The following is a 16,935-nucleotide window of genomic DNA, read 5'->3' as shown; positions in this document are numbered from 1 at the left end:
ATACTCAAAGCCCACTTATATATATTCATCTTTGTTCATTCTTAGCCTGCCACAGTCTCTGTATTTTTCACAGTTGAATGCAAGCACCTCCACAGACTCCATACTAAATTAAGCCCCAATGAATAGCACATTACTAACACTGCATCTACCCTGCCACTCTGCTCCAAAGTCTCAATCTAAGAGCCAGGACATGTTTTACATAAAATGACTGCACCCACATGTATGTGATATTGGTGTGTTTTTCCTTCCATTCTACCTGCAGAATCACATGTAGTGGATTAGGGTACATTTTCCAACTCAAATTGGCCTACACTGTGGGGCAGTTATCTGGGCTGTCATACAATGAAAAGATACACGCTGTGGTCGAAGCAGGTGCCACACAAAATCGTGTGACTTGAGCAATTGCTGCAAATGGGTCTTGTTCCTACAGATGGCTTCTTTCAGTGGTGAATTAATGCTGTTAAGTTAAAGGGGACATTTTTCAAAAATAGAAGGAAATTCATGTTATCCTTTCACACAAGTATTATGTATTTTCTCTAATAGAAGCTAAAATATTTTCATGGAGGATAAAATATGCCAGTATGTATGTACATACCCGATAGGTTTTTTTTTTTTTTTCTAATGTGCAAATATTTTGGTTTTGTTGCATTTGGGTAGTCATTGAATCTCGGGTCATGAGTTGGCTCAGGGCCAGGTGAAACTGTGTACTTTAGTTTATGCCAGTAACTGCCAGTGCTGTGACCCATGAAAAAACAATTTATTTGAGCTATGAGCCTTGGAGAGATTTCAGTTGTGAGAGGTAGCTTTGAATCTGTGTAAGCAGAAATTGAAAAATGAATCCAAGTGTAAAACAACCAATTTTAGATAAGTACATTTAATCTTATTTTTAATTTTGATGTAGTTTTCAGCTTGCAAATTGTATGAGCTTTAAATATACAGTACATTGTGAATGTGTAGAGTACAGTTATCCCTCACAGAATGAGAAAATTGGTGAATACATTTTGGGCCCTGTTGTGAATTGAATGCGGTGGGGTCAGAATTATTTTTAGTTATTTTTCCTTTTTAAAGGTGGCACATTCTGTGTTTTGGAGTGGGTTGGTATGGGACGCACACATACCTTCAAGTGGTAATTAGTGTTGCCAACCGAAAGTAGCGTGGCAATTACTCAGGCACCAGCTGAGTACGATGCAATGCATTAAAGGAGGCAGGGTCAGTGTGCAGGATAGAAACGCAGAACATAAAAACAAAAGGAAACATAGAAAAGGTGATTGCTGAATCAAGGGAAAGGTATACATGGTGGAGCACCAGACTGCTGAACAGACTTCAGGGAGCCGGACGAAAGCCTGGAGAAGCTTTGGGAGGTTTCTATGCCCTCTTCACTCTGTGGCTGCAGGGCTGAAAACTCAAGAGTTGGTAAGAGAGAGGGGCTGCGTAGTTCATCAGTTCTTTAGAAAATTGACTTTTTTGCCAAATTTTCTTTGTATATTTATGGTAATAAACTATAAAAATAATTAATATCACATTTTATTAATTTATGATTTACTAGCACTTTTTATATTTTCTAGTTATATTTTCTAGCTTGCACGCATTGTTTGTAGCTTACTGCAATAGGTCTCAAAAATCAGAAAATACATTTCCATTTAATTATTGATGATCAATCTGCTATTAGGCAGATCCACAAATGGTAAATACATGAATCACAACGGCCAACTGTATTATAAAGATTTAAGTTTACAGGTAAATGTTGTACATTTTCAATAGACTAAAAAAAATATATGCTTATTAATCTCAGATTGCTTGTGTTTCACTTTTTAGTATTACCTTATTTCTAAAATTAAGTTTGATAAAAAATTTTAAAATAAAAACTTTAATCTGGTGAGTTTTCTAAACATTTTCCCATGTATTGAAAATCATCCTTCAAATTTAAATTTTAAACTATATTATTTTAACAGTATTAATTGTTAAAAAGGGAAAGCAGATATGCAACTAAAATGTCAAAGCAGTGAAACTAACTGCTCTTAAAACTAAATGAAGTTCTCGTAGTTGGCTGGCTTACGTGAAAGAATTGTTTCCTGCACAAATCATGTTTTAGTTATCACGGTTTTTTTTTTCTTTCTTTCTTTTTCCTTTTGACTCTTTTTGCTCGTTTCGCCATTCTTTTTTTTTTAGCTTTTCTTTTATGCTTCTTTCTGTCTTGTGAGCTCATGTCGTATTGTTTTCACATCAGGCTTATTTGTTCCCATATGGCGAATTCATTCAGTATTAGACCTATTAAAGCTAGTTGCACATTTGGTTGTGCTTTGGGATTTGTCCATGTCTGAAATTGGTAGGCTTTCATCAGTACTTCAAAGGAAGATGTGTTTGTAAAAGGAAGCAGAGTCTCATATCTCACTTTAACTCTTTAATTATGTTTACTTTGTTAAATATATGGCTTTCTGCCAACTACCTTTTGTCTTTTTGAAGTCAGATACAATTACGACTCTCCTTGCGTCAAGGAACTATTCCTTATTGACTTTAGAAGTGACTGTTTGTTTGATATAGCTGTTATATTGAACCCTGTTAACACTGTTATCAGAAGCTAGTCCCCATATAAAGATCTGTTTGTGCACTGCAATGAAACTAGGAACGGACTTATAAGCACTTATTAGTTGATTCTTGTTTGTGATTTAATTAAAGAAAAAAAAACCTTTACATTTACAAATGAAAAAGGTAGTGTTTAGCTATTTATTTGCATGTAATTCAGTATTAATGAGCAAGTACAGTATTCACTTCCTCCACATGATTTGAGGTGTTAGTGCCACAGTTTCATTGTCCTCTGTGGAAACGTGTGTAAAACTTGATGGGTGTTTCTGATATTTCTGGAAACCCGGACTCATTCTGACTGAATGCTCTCCGGATGTACACAAATGATTTAATTTACTGAATTATTTTGTCTGTGGGCACTGAACTGTATTTATCACTAGGTCATAGATTAATTCCCCACCTTTGTCACCGAGTGACTCACTCAACTGTCAGTGCTGATTTTATTGAAAATTGGAGAGGACTGTACTCTACAGAAGCAGTGTATGATGTTGTTCCTTCAGTGTCCCCAATCCACTATCATAGACTTAGGCAGGAAGACTTGATTCGAGTTTCCAACAGAACATGCTGTATTTTTCAGTGCTTTAAATTCAAGAAGTAAATTGACTACTCCTTATTTTCGTTTCACATTTGCTCTAAAACCTGTTTGTGCTAAATTATTTCTGGTTTTTAGATTTAACAGAGACTGGAGGTACCACAAAGAAGAGCGAGTATGGATAACTCGAGCACCTGGCATGGAGCCAACAATGAAGACCAATTCTTATGAGAGGGGGACATATTACTTCTTTGACTGTCTTAACTGGAGGAAGGTAGCTAAGGTACAGGTATTGGTTTGAGTATCCACTACCTTTTTTCCACTAATATTTATTTACCAATGCTCTGTTTTATTAAAGGAATATATAAATATGTTATGCATTAATGCTGGAACAAACTTGAAAGAACATAACTCGACTACAGTTGATAATCTTTTTTTTTCAGACTAGATCCAGCAACAAAAGGTTTAATTTTAGAGTGAAAACTGTTTTTCTGTCAATACAATTGTTTAATATTCCTTATAAGTACACAGAAGTTATCAAATATCTACACATCTTAATTAAAATTTTGTTGATGAAAAGGCTGAAACTTCGATTGACCAAGACAGACTTTTTTTTAACCTTGAATAAGCTCTTTTGATCTTCACCATTTAAGTTAAAAAGATACTCAGGAAATCTAATTAAAAGTAAAAGCATTTGTTGACTGCCATCTTTTTTGAAAATGTGCCAGATTTTACTTGCTAGCTAAATAATTAAGAGTTCAGCATGTCCTGTAAATGTATAAATTATAGCCATAGCTGCTGAGTAGTTCTTATTTTTGTTATGCTAATTTTATATGCATGAGACTGACCATTGTAAATATGGCATACAAATGTCTGAATGAATAGCCATCATTAAATTAAAACCTATTTTCCCAGAGGTTTTTAATAAAAAAGAAATTTTATACAGAGCAGAAATTTAGCTTGGGCCTTAAACTTTGATTTTTATTCTTTTTATTAGCCTGAAAATAATACTGTATTTGAATTGCTGTACATCAGTTGAAGCTGATTATAAATGAATTTAGTAATTATGTTATGAATTTAGTTAGAATTATAATGCTTCAAAAAGTGTGTTTTTGTATTAAGTTTTTATTTTATAGCAGGGGTATCAAACTCAATTTGTTGAAGGCCAAAAATAACCTTATATATACCTAGCATGGATTGAAATATTTCGAGAAATAACCAACTCCTGATTTGTTTGGGAAAAAAGAAAAAAAAAAAAAAAGACTCACGGGTATAACTCTTGTCGTCATAATCGTATACAGGTGGAATCCCGTTATAATGAAACTCACAGAACCATAAAAATATTTAGTTATAATGGACATTTTGTTACAACGAATATGGGGAAAATTATTTAAACAAAATTAATGATTTATGTGTAAAATATAACATACGCACTTTAATGCATTTCATCATGAAAGTGATATCAAGTATAAATCTTAAGGATTCTAAATATTCAGAGAGTTGGACTATCATACATTTTAATGTGTTCTGTGTGGTGATCTATTGCTGCTTGACGCTGCTTTTAGGTCAGTAGAAAGCCCCAGGTGCAAGTAGTGATTAATAACTGGGTCAGTTTTAAGATGACGTTTACGACGTTCTATTTTAATGATAAACTACGAGATTAGAGTGGACATTTCAAGATTAAAGCCGAAATTTCCACTTTAATCACAAAATACACTTTTTCACTTTGTCCTTCATTTTTTTTTCTCTGTGGCTCAAATACAGTGCCGTACAATTCTGTTGCTGTTGTGAAGATGCAAAAAAAAAATAGTAATAAAAGACATCACAGAAGATGGTATGTGAGACTTCTAAAATGTATTGTGTCATTATGATGGGGAATATGCGACACTTGAATATAAAAGCACCACGAATGCATTTGTATGTCGGCATTTTGCTTCACCACATAAAACCATTCATCACACATTGAAGCACGCACATCGATACCTAGGATCCTCAAAGTGACTTTCTGTCGCATATAAACAGTAAGCAGAAACTCTGATGTCACATTCCAACTTTTATCACACTGCACCCCCTGACTTTTTTTTTCTGGAGCTGCAACTCCCGTGTATTAATTTCTGAGGACGTGCTGAGAGGACGCATCAAATGAAGTCTGGGAATGTGCGGTAGCCATGATGCATGCACGTATGCATTCTGAGCATAAAGTATAAACGAGCCTTTAAACTGCAAAAAATATTTTATTTGAAAATTTTGTTAGATGTAACTTTTTTTTTTCGAAATACAGGTATGAAGAATGCAAATGAGACGTTAGATTTAACTTTTTGTAATAATAGAAATACAGAATATAACGAGACGTTAGATGTAACTTTTTTTTTTTTTTATAGAAAAAAGGTCTGAAAATACAGAATGAAAACAAGTCAGTAGATTTTTTTTGTTCATCTCAAAGAAAATTTTGAAGTGCTCTGAATCTCAAGCAGTACAGTATCCACACATGTCACAACCACCTATACAGACACTTGGAGCACCAACTCTCAATTTAGCTATGTGTACAATGTCGCTCCTGCATGCTCACCAAGCCTTGCCAAGACTGCCTGAGACCGGAAATTTCACAATCGACTATCTTTCTTTGCAGGGTTCCTGAGACTTGCCGCGGAAAATGTAGGACTGGAATTAGGTATTTTTTTCATTGCATTATCATCGGTGGCCATTTTTGGTTGAAAAAAACATTCGGAATAGTGAGATTTATGTTTTGTTAAAACAAGATTTGTTTAACATGATGATCTATGAATGTTTGTTTATGCCCACAAAAAGAATTTATTCTGAAAATTTCGTTACTTCAGTATTCACCAGGCTGTTTCTAATGAGTTTGCACGCAGTTTTTGTGAGGAACATTCAGATTTGGGTACGACTGCCAATCCTAATGTGATGTGGGAGACCTTCTGTGACAAGACCCTGGCGGTTGCTGAGGGTTGTGTTGGTGTTCCCAGAAGGAGGTGTTTCATCTCGTAGGGCACTCTGAATATCATTGAGAGGAGTCACAACACGTGGCTCAATGGCAATTCTGGTCTGTACCGGGAGCTGAGAAGGACGGCTGTGAGGGCTCTGAGGGCAGATAGAGGTATTTGTTAGAAGAATCTGTGAGCAAGTGACAAACCATCTGTGGTCTAGCGACCCTCGTCCTGCTTACAAAGGAATCAAAGCATTACGCACATCTGAATCTGTTCCTCGGAGTCAGGGCAGCTGATGGAACGGTCCTTACGGATGACACTGCAGTTGTGACCCGCTGGGCTGGCTACTTTAAGCAGTTGTTCAAAGTTGATCCTCCAGCTAGGACGTTGGATATCTCTGGGTCCACGGTTCTTGAGGCTGATTCTCCAATTAACTCTGAACCACACAGTTTCACTGAGATTGCAAAGGTGGTGAACCATCTGAGGGGGGAAAAGGCTGCAGGGATCTGTGGTATCCGGGGTGAACTTCTCCAGGCTGGTGGTAAGGCTGTCGTCCTGGCATTGCAAGCAATCTTTGCTTCTATTTGGGAGACTGGCATTATCCCAGCTGACTAGAAAACGAGACTACTTGTCCCTATCTGGAAAGGGAAGGATGATTGCCTGGATTGCAACAACTACAGGTGGATAACACTGCTCTCGGTGCCGGGTAGGGTCCTTGCTAGGGTCGTCCTCAATAGGATCCATGATCACTTTCTCACCTACCAGTGACCGGAACAGTCAGGTTTTACACCTAAGAAGTCTACCATCGACCACATCATGGCACTGAAGGTTCTCATGGAGCGCAAACTCGAATTTTGCCAGAGTTTCTTTGAATCCTTTGCCGATTTTCACAAAGCGTTCGACTCAGTTGATCGAGCTGCCCTGTGGGGACAACATGAGGATTCACAGGATCCCCTTGAGGTTGCTGGAGATCATGGCTGGCCTGTACACTGGTACTGTGAGTGCTGTGCGGAGTGGAGGCAGGACCTTTGCTTTTTTCCCAGTTGATTATGGAGTTCGTCGAGGGTGTGTTCTTGCTCCTATTCTGTTCAACGTCTGTATGGACTGGGTTTTGGGCAAGGGCGTGGGGTCCAGCGGCTATGGGGCAACTGTTGGCGAAGAGAGGTTCACAGATCTTGACTATGCTGACAATGCTGTGATCTTCGCGGAGTCAATGGAGGCTCTGATCGGGGCCCTCGAGAAACTGAGCGAGGGGTATGAGTGTCCTAGATAAAAACCAAGATCCAGGCCTTTAATGACCTCTTGGGCGCAGCCATCAGCAGTGTGTCTGTTTGCAGAAAGAGTATCGACCTTGTTGAGAGGTTTACTTACCTTGGCAGTGACATTCATGTGTCTGGTGACTTTTCCTATGAAGTCAGTAGATGGATTGGGAGAGCATGAGGGGTCATTAGGTTGCTGGAAAGGGGTGTGTGGCGCTCCCGATATCTATGCAAAAGGACGAAGGTCCAACTCGTTAGGGTCCTGTTGCTTCCTGTCTTGCTATATGGTTGCGAGACATTGACGCTATCCAGTGAGCTGAGACGAAGACTGGACTCCTTTGGTACTGTGTCTCTTCGGAAAATCCTTGGGTACCAATGGTTTGACTCTGTCGAATAAGCAGTTGCTCATGGAGTCCCAAATGATGCACATTACCTGCATTGTGAGGGAGCGTCAGTTATGGCACTACGGCCATGTGGCACGTTTCCCCAAGGGTGATCCAGCTCGTAAAATCCTCTTTGTTGGGGACCAGAGTGGCTGTACCAGGCCAAGTGGTCACCCACGTAACACCTGCCTGCGACAGATAGAGGGTCATTTCCGGAGGGTGGGACTGGACTGCCTAGGGGGGTTGCAAACCGGGGTCCCGAGTTGTTTTGTTGTGTAGTGAGTGCGGCAACACACTGTACCAGTGCATGCTCCCCAACTTGACTTGACTATTCGCATTCACTATAACAGGATTTAACCTGTATTCTGCCTTTTTGCTTCTTGAATCTGTGTGCCCTATTTATCAGGTTTTCTTTACTTCTACATTACAGCCTGTTAGGAAACCTACCCGCAGCCATTTGATCCAATTCGCACGGAGTGTAAAAAAAAAAAAAAAAAACACACATCAGAGCATAACGTCTGGTGACAGCAACAGGCAGGACACATGCGAAAAATTGTAGCCAAACATTAGTTTAAAACTGTATTAATATGTGTCATGATCGGATGGCACTTGACATGTTTACTCGCATTTTGATATAATGGTGCCAACATTTGGGGTTAGTCAGAAAAGATAGTAATCGCATTTAACATGAGTGGGAAAGCATATGTTTTTTCTATCCACATATAACAATCAAGTCAGCAAAAACACAATCATCGTGTGGGACAATGAAAGTATGTAGGCAATCTTAGGGGGGTTGGGGTCAGTATTAACATCTGTGTAGCTTTAAAATGTGAACAGAGTGACTGCAGTAGCATGTGCGAAATTGAGCTATCATCTTCTAAAGCTCTATATTTATGACTGTGTGGCATGTCACTACCTTTTCACTTTTGCTTGTTGTGTAAGCACCCAGCCAGATTCTGTTCTGACAATAGCTTTGATTTGGTGTTAATTTTGACAGTCCTGCTACAAAACCTGTAGCTGGAATGTGATGGAAGTGGTGGGTTCTTTCAAGGAATTGATTTAATTCTACAGTAGTGTTGAGCACCTCTGTTTTTTCCTAAGTTAACCTTCATCGGAGTCCAGTATGACTTAAATACTTTATGCGTTCATTAAACTTATTTTTACTTTCATAGATGAGAGCCTTGTTAATGTCTTGCATTTCTTTTTTTTTTCCTTCAGGAGTTCCACCTGGAATATGACAAGCTCGAAGAAAGGCCTCATGTGCCATCCACCTTCAACTATAACCCAGCTCAGCAAGCCTTCTAAAAGACTTCTGTTCAAGGGGTATGGCTGCCTCAGCAAATTACTCACTGAAACTGCAGAACTGATGTGGCTCAGGCATCCTGGTTTTTATTCCATGAGGATCTGGCAATTGACTTAGGCAAGAGAGTTCATCATTTCAATAGTCCTGCCTTTCAAAATATGTCATGCCCAACACCCCAACTTTTTTCTTTTTTTTTTCTTTTTTTCCCCCCTTTCGTTTTTGTTATAGTTGGAGCAAGGTGTGGTTTTCATTAAAGTGTCTTACAGACTTCAGTCTGTAAAAAGACTTAGAACTTTTACATACAATGCAACCAAAAAATGGTAATACGGCACACACACACACAGTGCTTAGTATTAAGGAAGGTAAATTTACAGTTCATTATAGCACTATTCATAAAGAAAAAAAAATATTTTTAATGTGAGAAACTTGTATTTTGCTTGGAAAGATAAGTGACCTGTATTTTTTGACTTATTCCCTTTATTCATCCCGCTAAACTTCATGGGGTACCAGTTTTCACCACCACGTCTCTGAAAGACTTTGAAGGGTAATTCTGCCTAGTTTAAGCAAGACTCTTTAAGTGAACGTTAATGCCACAACCTCTGGATGTTTTTTCCATGGTTGTGATCTGCTGAGCTTCATCTTTCCAGAATGAGCAAAACACTGTCCAGTCTTTGTTACAATTTTGTATTAAATGTGTACATTTTTTTAATTTTTGGACATCACATAAATAAAGATATGTATGTACGAATGTGTATATATTATATATATATATGACATCTATTTTGGAAAATACTTGCCCAGCTGAACCTCATTTTTAGGAGGTGTGCATGGATGCAATACATGGAAACAGGACATTCTGGAACTGCTGGTCTGGGGACCACAGAGTCACCCCTGTGCACTTAAAGTTTAATAATAAAAAGGCCAGATTTTCAGCAGCCAAGGACATCCATACCCAAGTGAACATGATGGGACTCAAAGAAGATGTGAACTGAGACTATTCACTCTGGCTGTTTGAAGAGCAGCATTTCATAGGAAAAACAAAAAAAAGAATAAAAAAAGAAACAATCTTGTATTTTCTGACCACGTTCAAGCTTCTTCACTTTGTAATAAAGTAGAAAAGCTCTCCTCATTGCAGTGTTGACTTTGATTTAAGCCATCCTTTCATCAAGCAGCTTATGAGAGAGGTGTGAATGCTGGGTATGTATGGAGATTGTTCTGGTGGGAGAAGGAGGGAGGGATTCATCTAATGATGTTTAGAGACTTAACCATGAGAGGTTATGCATAAAGGACAACAAACACTTAAAGTAAAAAGAAAAAAAAAATCTGTATGCAATCCAATAAATAATAGAAAGAAAAGAGCTGGGATCATCAGTACTGAGTGCTCTGTTTAGTGAAAAACGTTGCTGAAGTCAGGCAGCCTAGAGGTAAGTATGAACTTTTGAGGTGTTATGAGCAAAGACATTTCTCAGCATCAGCTTTTACTGTATAACATTTTGGTCTACTAGGGGTTGATGAGAACAAAGTACATAATGGTGTCACACAAGGGCAGTCACTCTACTGCTGCTGTTCAGAGAAGCTGGAGTTCGGTGAGTATGCTTGATTTATTGATTTGGTGTGTGTGCGTGGTGGTGGTGGTTGTGTTATGTGGGGTTTTTTTTTATGTTTTTTTGTCCTTCTGTAAAAAGCTAAATTCCCCTTGCGACAAAGTACTATCCTGTCATGTGTGCAACATTCTATGTGCTTGTCAAATGCAGAATTAATCTAAGGTTCATTAACTTTATTCTTATTTCTTTTACACTTGAACTTTATTTTCATAGTGTTTCTGCCCTTTTAGTTATATTGATTAGTAGAATTAAACTGACAGCAAGCAATAGCACTTAATTACATACAATTTTACCCCTGATCCATGTTTAAAAAAATGATTAAGCAAAGTGGCAGTATTTTGTTTGATATACATTTGCTTTTGTCACTGTTCTGCTTTCCTGTTTACAAGGAAGCATTTATAATATTTCTCAAATTAAGCAAACTTTAGTGGTGTGCAAGAGTTGAATGCTGCTGTTACGTTTAAGCTTCAGGTTTACAGTTTGTGCTGCATGCTAGTTATGCCAGTTTGAGCTGCTGATTTCAGTTAAAGGTATTTCTTGTGATCTTTTGTGTGTAGCAATTATTCTGTTAATAGCAACAAAGCAAGCAACATGCTGAATGATAATTTCAAGGCAAAAAAAAATCTTAAATTCCTTAGAGAACAAGTGTGAAAGTTTTTTTTTTTTTTGTTTTTTTTTTGTTTTTTTGTAGTGTGAGAGGGTTTAATAAATATTGAAGGGCAACACAGCAATAGATCAGAAACTTCTGTCATGAGGGTTAATTTTTGAACCCCAAAACCTTTATGGCGTTCATCCAAGGGCCACAATAATTCCCTAAATTTTGGATTATGGGTCAGTGAAAAGTAAGAAATCTGGACTTAAGACTTGTGTTTGTACAGATTTGTGACTTTTTATGCAGTGTTAGAAGTGCAGTGGAAACTAATGAAAAGCACAGTGTAGTATTTCTACCTCTAGAGATGGAGAAGTAGTATCCAATATTTTTGAAATGTTAGAAGCACAGTAAGACCTAATGAAAAGGAAAATTAAGTATTTCTATATCCAGGCATGTGAGGTTGTGCCAGACCCAGGTGTTAATTCATAGATAAATAGCATTAACTCTTTTCAGTAACTTTGATATGAAGTTATGTTCAAATCCAGCTCTAAAATTTGTTGAAAGTAAGGAAGTGGTGCAAGTTGGCAGGATCCAAGATCATAATATGTTTTGTGCTGGTCACCACTGAAAACACTATTTTTGGTGTTGGCTGCAAGATGTTCACAGATACCAACATACTTCTGTTGTCATGTATGTAGGTAGGTTATCCCAATTCAATGTAAATATTTAGGTTTTAATGGTCAGTTGATTATCTTAACATCATGGTGTTATACATGCCTAAATGTGAAATCTACAGCTCTTCAACATAAAGCTTTAGTCATAGTCTAAACGAACACCTTGTACTAAGAACAATGCGCGTCTCTTCATTTTAGCCTACTCTCACTGTTGGTCAGCTATTGCCTAACTGGGCAGCAATACGTGCAAAGCAGGATCCCAGCCTAAGAGTGGAGCATTTTAGATTTGCCCACCTAAAGTGACAGCTTGTAAAAGAAGGTATCTGAAAGCTGTACAGGATTGCAAAGTTCTAGGACCATTTTCCCTCATGGGACATCTGTACACCTTGCATAATAAGCCTGAAAAACCTCTTTTCTTTTTCTAAATTACTTTGAAACCACAGCTTTATGCTTTTTCTGTTACATGGTGAACAGAATTTTAATGATGGTAGTGGGTAGTAGTTTTCAGTACCTGATCCCAAGTGTGCATTTGTGTATCATCAGTTCTTACCAATACTTGAATCTTTGGGTCTATGAATGATTAATATGATTATTTAATCCCTGCCTGGGCTGGGCTTTTGTTCAAGTCTCAGGATACACTTTCAGCAGAGGGTTAAAGGTGTTTTAAGCTTTTTCTTTTATTATGCAAGTGTAGAAAAAGGAAGTGGACAAGTTTGATATGTGGTTGATGTGCTCTACAGAGAGATCCCACAATTTTTATTGCTTCATAACGTAAACAGCACAAAACTAAACTGCCACTTTTACAGACCCGTCTTTAAAAGAAACTGCCACATGTGGCACTTGCTGTATCCATTGAAGTTTTGTGTAAAAGAATGAATCTTTGCAAGTAGTCCACTTTTTCAACAAAAATACCAACTGTTATTCTATACTTCTGAAGTCAATTAAGATCCCACCCTTCACCTTCTTGTCCATCAAGATTTAGTTTCACAATTAATCTAATTTTTCTTGTTCTCTTTCTGCACAGGGCCAGTTTTAGGAACACTCCATTCTGGGGCCTGTTAGTAGTGTGAACATGTTGATTTTGTTGATCTGAGCAAGCACATAGTCCAATCTGAAGGGGTGGGTGCCTTGTCTTTTTTATTTTTATGTATTCAGTTTGCCTACCATCTTCAATGAACAAAATTTACTGTGCAGAAGGAAACTAGTATTGCAATTCAGGAATCAAAGGTTCTGTTCCCAGGAGTGCAGTATATCAGTTCTCCAAGGGATTTAGTCAGGTCAGCTAGTGACAGTAAACTAATTTATGTGTGCACCGTTTACTGCTGTGGCCACTTTATAAAGAGAGAACATTTACAACAGCACCAGCTTAGTACGACTCTACAGCATGATTCAGCTGGAGAGGCCCAAATACTGTATCTTGGGACAATCCAATGTTCAACACACACTGTGAAGGGTGACCAAGAAAATAATTATTTCACAACCTGATCCAGAACTTTTACTAACCATTGTATTGTCGGCCATAGAAGAACAAATGAGCTTGTCCCAAAGTGATCAGCCTCCAGAATAAGATATTTAACTAAAATTCAAAGATCTAAACTTAGATCTTGTTTTCAAAAAGCAAAACCTGGAAACAAGTCAGAAAAAGAATCGGGCAAAGGGATAGAGAGACACTACTGTGTTAGTCAGATGAGCCTTCAGCAAGTAACACATGTCTTTGAAACCAAACTTCCTTACAATTTCAGAGAAATAATTCCAGAATTCACAGAAATTGGTTTTTGTAAATGATATCTGAGGCTAAGCCCACTTTTAGAGCACAGCCACCATGAATCACTTGATTGATGGAGTTGGGACCTCAGTATGTTGTAACTGATTGCAGTCTTCTCATTGGGAAAACTCGGCTCAAGATGTAATTGTGTTTCTGTTAAGTGTTATACAGAAGATGTTCAGTGTTAAACAATTACTGGTTTAATTTCTATAATGAGATAAAAATTCTCAAGTCTGTAAGACTTTGAGGGGTATCTTATTTCTTGCTGATAGTTTTTAGTCTGTGCTGCCTCTGTACCTTTATACAATCTCCTCCTGAAGCGTTAAAAAAAATTCAGTCATTTTTCTTACCATCATAACAATCCTTTCTACTAAGTCTGTTACAGTAAATGTTTGACCAGATGAGTGACCAAATTTTGGAGTAGTATGACCCAAACACTGAGTCCATGTGATGAGAAGATTAAGTAGAGTAGAGTGACAGTCGGTCTGTTTAGATGTGCTTCAATAACCCAGAAACCTGACTAACTTCCATGTAAACCCTTACCCAGTCTGAAAAACCAGGTTATTGGCAACTGAGAAACCTGTTAACAGAGGTAGATTTTGATTTTGTGCTCATGTAAACCCTTAATTGAGTTATTGTTAAAAAAAAAAAAAAATTGTAGTCTGTGCTTGTTTGCTGTACTCTGTTTGCCTACTTGGATTCACACACGCTTTTTGCACTCCCCAGACAGAAGCATTCACAAAATAAATTACCACAGTTAAATGTTCATGTGATCACTTTATTCTTTCTCCGGTGTCAGTATTTCAGTCAACCATTTTCCAACCCACTTATTCCTGAACAGGGTTGCAGGGGTCTGCAGACAATCCCAGCTAGCACAGGGCGAGTGGCAGGAACAAACCCTGTACAGGTTGCCAGTTAATTTTATGGCAAATGCACACTAGGACCAATTTAGGATCACTGGTTCACTTAACCTGCATGTCTTTGGACTGTGGGAGGAAATCCCTCAGAACACTGGAAGAACATACAAACCCCATACCGGGAGGACCTGGGATGTGAACCCTGATCATCTTACTGTGAAGCAGTAGCACTACCACTGTGCCACCCACAATATTTCAGAAATCTCTAAATTTGTGTTGATGACCTGAACATGCAGTTCTAAACTCAAGAACACAATCTCAAGAACCGTAGAGTAACACATTTAAAAGTATTGCGTGTTACATAGTACATGTGGTACTTGTCTTATTGAATTTAACAGCAGCACATAGCAGGTCCTTAGCAGGGCTCACTCGCACAGCTAAGGAGGAAGGAGTGTTCAGGGTTCAATCCAATAACAATTCCTATAAATAAAGCAACAATTTGATTAATCTTATTTATACAGCACAAGAAAATTATCTCTGGCTTTGTGCTTTTTTTTCAGAATTGTGGCCGTCATCTCTGGCTTTGTGCTTTTTTCAGAATTGTGGCCGTCAATGATGTCTTTTTTTAATGATGTCAAAGCATTTTCACACGAGAACTCCAGAAGATTACTTGTCCATGTAAACACGGGTTATTAGGAAGCCAGTTTTCTGCCTGAACCGGGTTATTCACCTTGATCTATTTGTGTGTATTTAGGCCACCAGAGATTAACTATGTCGTATTCTACCATTGTTGCAGTTGCAAGACCCATTATTTCTCACAGTTGATATTTTACGAATAGTGAAATTGAATGGAGAAAGGAGGATTAGCCGATTTCCAGTAAGAGCCTAGAGTGCACTTTGTGGCAGTCCTGGCAGGAAAAAGGGGTGACATCCAGTACAACTTTAGATTTCATGATGAGAGGGCAGCAGAGAGAAAATTGAAAAACAAAATACTAAAACCTGTGGACATATAAGAAATATGGCTGATTCCAGACTTAAAGATGTCCGCTATGAGGAAAGATTGAAGGATTTCAGTGATTTCAGGTTAAACAAACTGGGCTTAAGAGGAGACATGACTGAAGTGTTTAAAATTATGAAAGGAATTAGAACAGTGGATCGAGACAGTGACTTTAAAATGAGCTCAGTGTGAACACGGGACACAGTTGGAAACGTTAGGGCAGGTTTCACATACAAAGAACCATAGACACATGGAATAAATGACAAAGTAGTGTGGTGGAGAGTTGGACTTAAGGGTCCTTCAGATCTTGGGTTGATGTTATTTTAGAGCTAGGTGAATAGGATGGCCAAGCTTGGTAGACTGAATGGTCTGCTCTGGTCACAGTTACTCCTTCCCAGAAGCTCTGTGTGAATCTCAGGATCTCTGCGTGATAGAAGTGGCACAAATATTCTTTAAAATTAATCTCAGGAAAGAGGGACTTCAGGACGATGTTCACGATGACAGAAGATTATATACATAAGGGTCTATAAAATGCTTTGTATTAAAGTGTATATGTTACTGCCAGAGGAAATGGTGGGATCAGAGAAGATAAAGAAATGTTACAACCCTAAAGAACACATCTACTTGAAATTGAAGAAAGGTGAAGTCCTGGAGGTAGAAACAGGGAAACTGGACCTTAGGGACTGGAATATGCAAAGCTTTACATGCTCAGAAATATTTCAAAGAGTTGTGGTACTTGGCGAGGCCCAAGGAGGATTGTAGGACAAATACATACGACTGGATTTTAGAGATTGAGATGTCAGAGCAAACAAGATGGACAAGGATCCAAATGTTGTTCAGCTTTGCACCAAATATTCAGAATATACAAGGTTAAAGTTCCCTGGTTGAAGGTGTGGGCTTTTAGCGTCAATGTAGTGAAAAGCTGAGATGGAAGAAGCGGAGGAACTGCAATGGGACGTCCATACTGGCACAAGACCAGCTGTAAAACCAATAGCTTGGGGTCTGTTCCAAATAAATCTTAATATATACAAGATATATTAGTTCATTATTAATGAGGGGAAAAAATGGAGTATTGCATTTATAGAGTTAAAGTACTGGGCAACATTCATTTTAATAATAGCCAATCTTCCACAGGGTGTTTGAAGAGGACAGGGATTCCTAAATGCTTCTAAAGTTGGGGCAATAATTGGAGGCTATGATTGATTTCGACGAGGGAAAATATCAATTTCCAAATACTTGAAGAGATTCATCATGACCAGAAACCATTCTACATGCACTTCAGAGCAGGTCATCCACCTAAAGCTGTTAAGGGCCTTTACCCAGATAAAGGAGAATCCCTTTTGACTAAAGAAATATTTTATGCTGAGTGCACAAATGTAAGGCAATATCAAAGAGTTAAAGAGCAAAATTAAAAAGCAGTGAGGAAAGAGGGCATCCCTGC

At 38.1% G+C, this 16,935-nt stretch overlaps 1 protein-coding gene across 3 annotated transcripts in view; it reads left to right on the top strand.

Annotated features, from left to right (window-relative positions):
• Window positions 1-10,134, top strand: part of cnot2 (CCR4-NOT transcription complex, subunit 2) — a 124,982-nt gene extending 114,848 nt beyond the window's left edge. The window contains exons 14-15 of one of the 3 annotated variants that reach the window (XM_039759942.1): window positions 3,254-3,404; window positions 8,921-10,134. In XM_039759942.1, the coding sequence (XP_039615876.1) occupies window positions 3,254-3,404; window positions 8,921-9,007 (238 nt within the window). In that variant the 3' untranslated portion in view covers window positions 9,008-10,134. The remainder of the gene's footprint in view (window positions 1-3,253; window positions 3,405-8,920) is intronic. The other 2 variants (XM_039759944.1, XM_039759943.1) reach the window with 2 other exon arrangements.
• The last annotated feature ends 6,801 nt before the right edge of the window (window positions 10,135-16,935 follow it).

Source organism: Polypterus senegalus, chromosome 8 (genome assembly GCF_016835505.1).
Source record: "Polypterus senegalus isolate Bchr_013 chromosome 8, ASM1683550v1, whole genome shotgun sequence".
Taxonomy (NCBI): Eukaryota; Metazoa; Chordata; class Cladistia; order Polypteriformes; family Polypteridae; genus Polypterus; species Polypterus senegalus.
The sequence above is the reverse complement of the archived record's forward strand: the minus strand, read 5'-3'. Positions and strand labels throughout refer to the sequence as shown.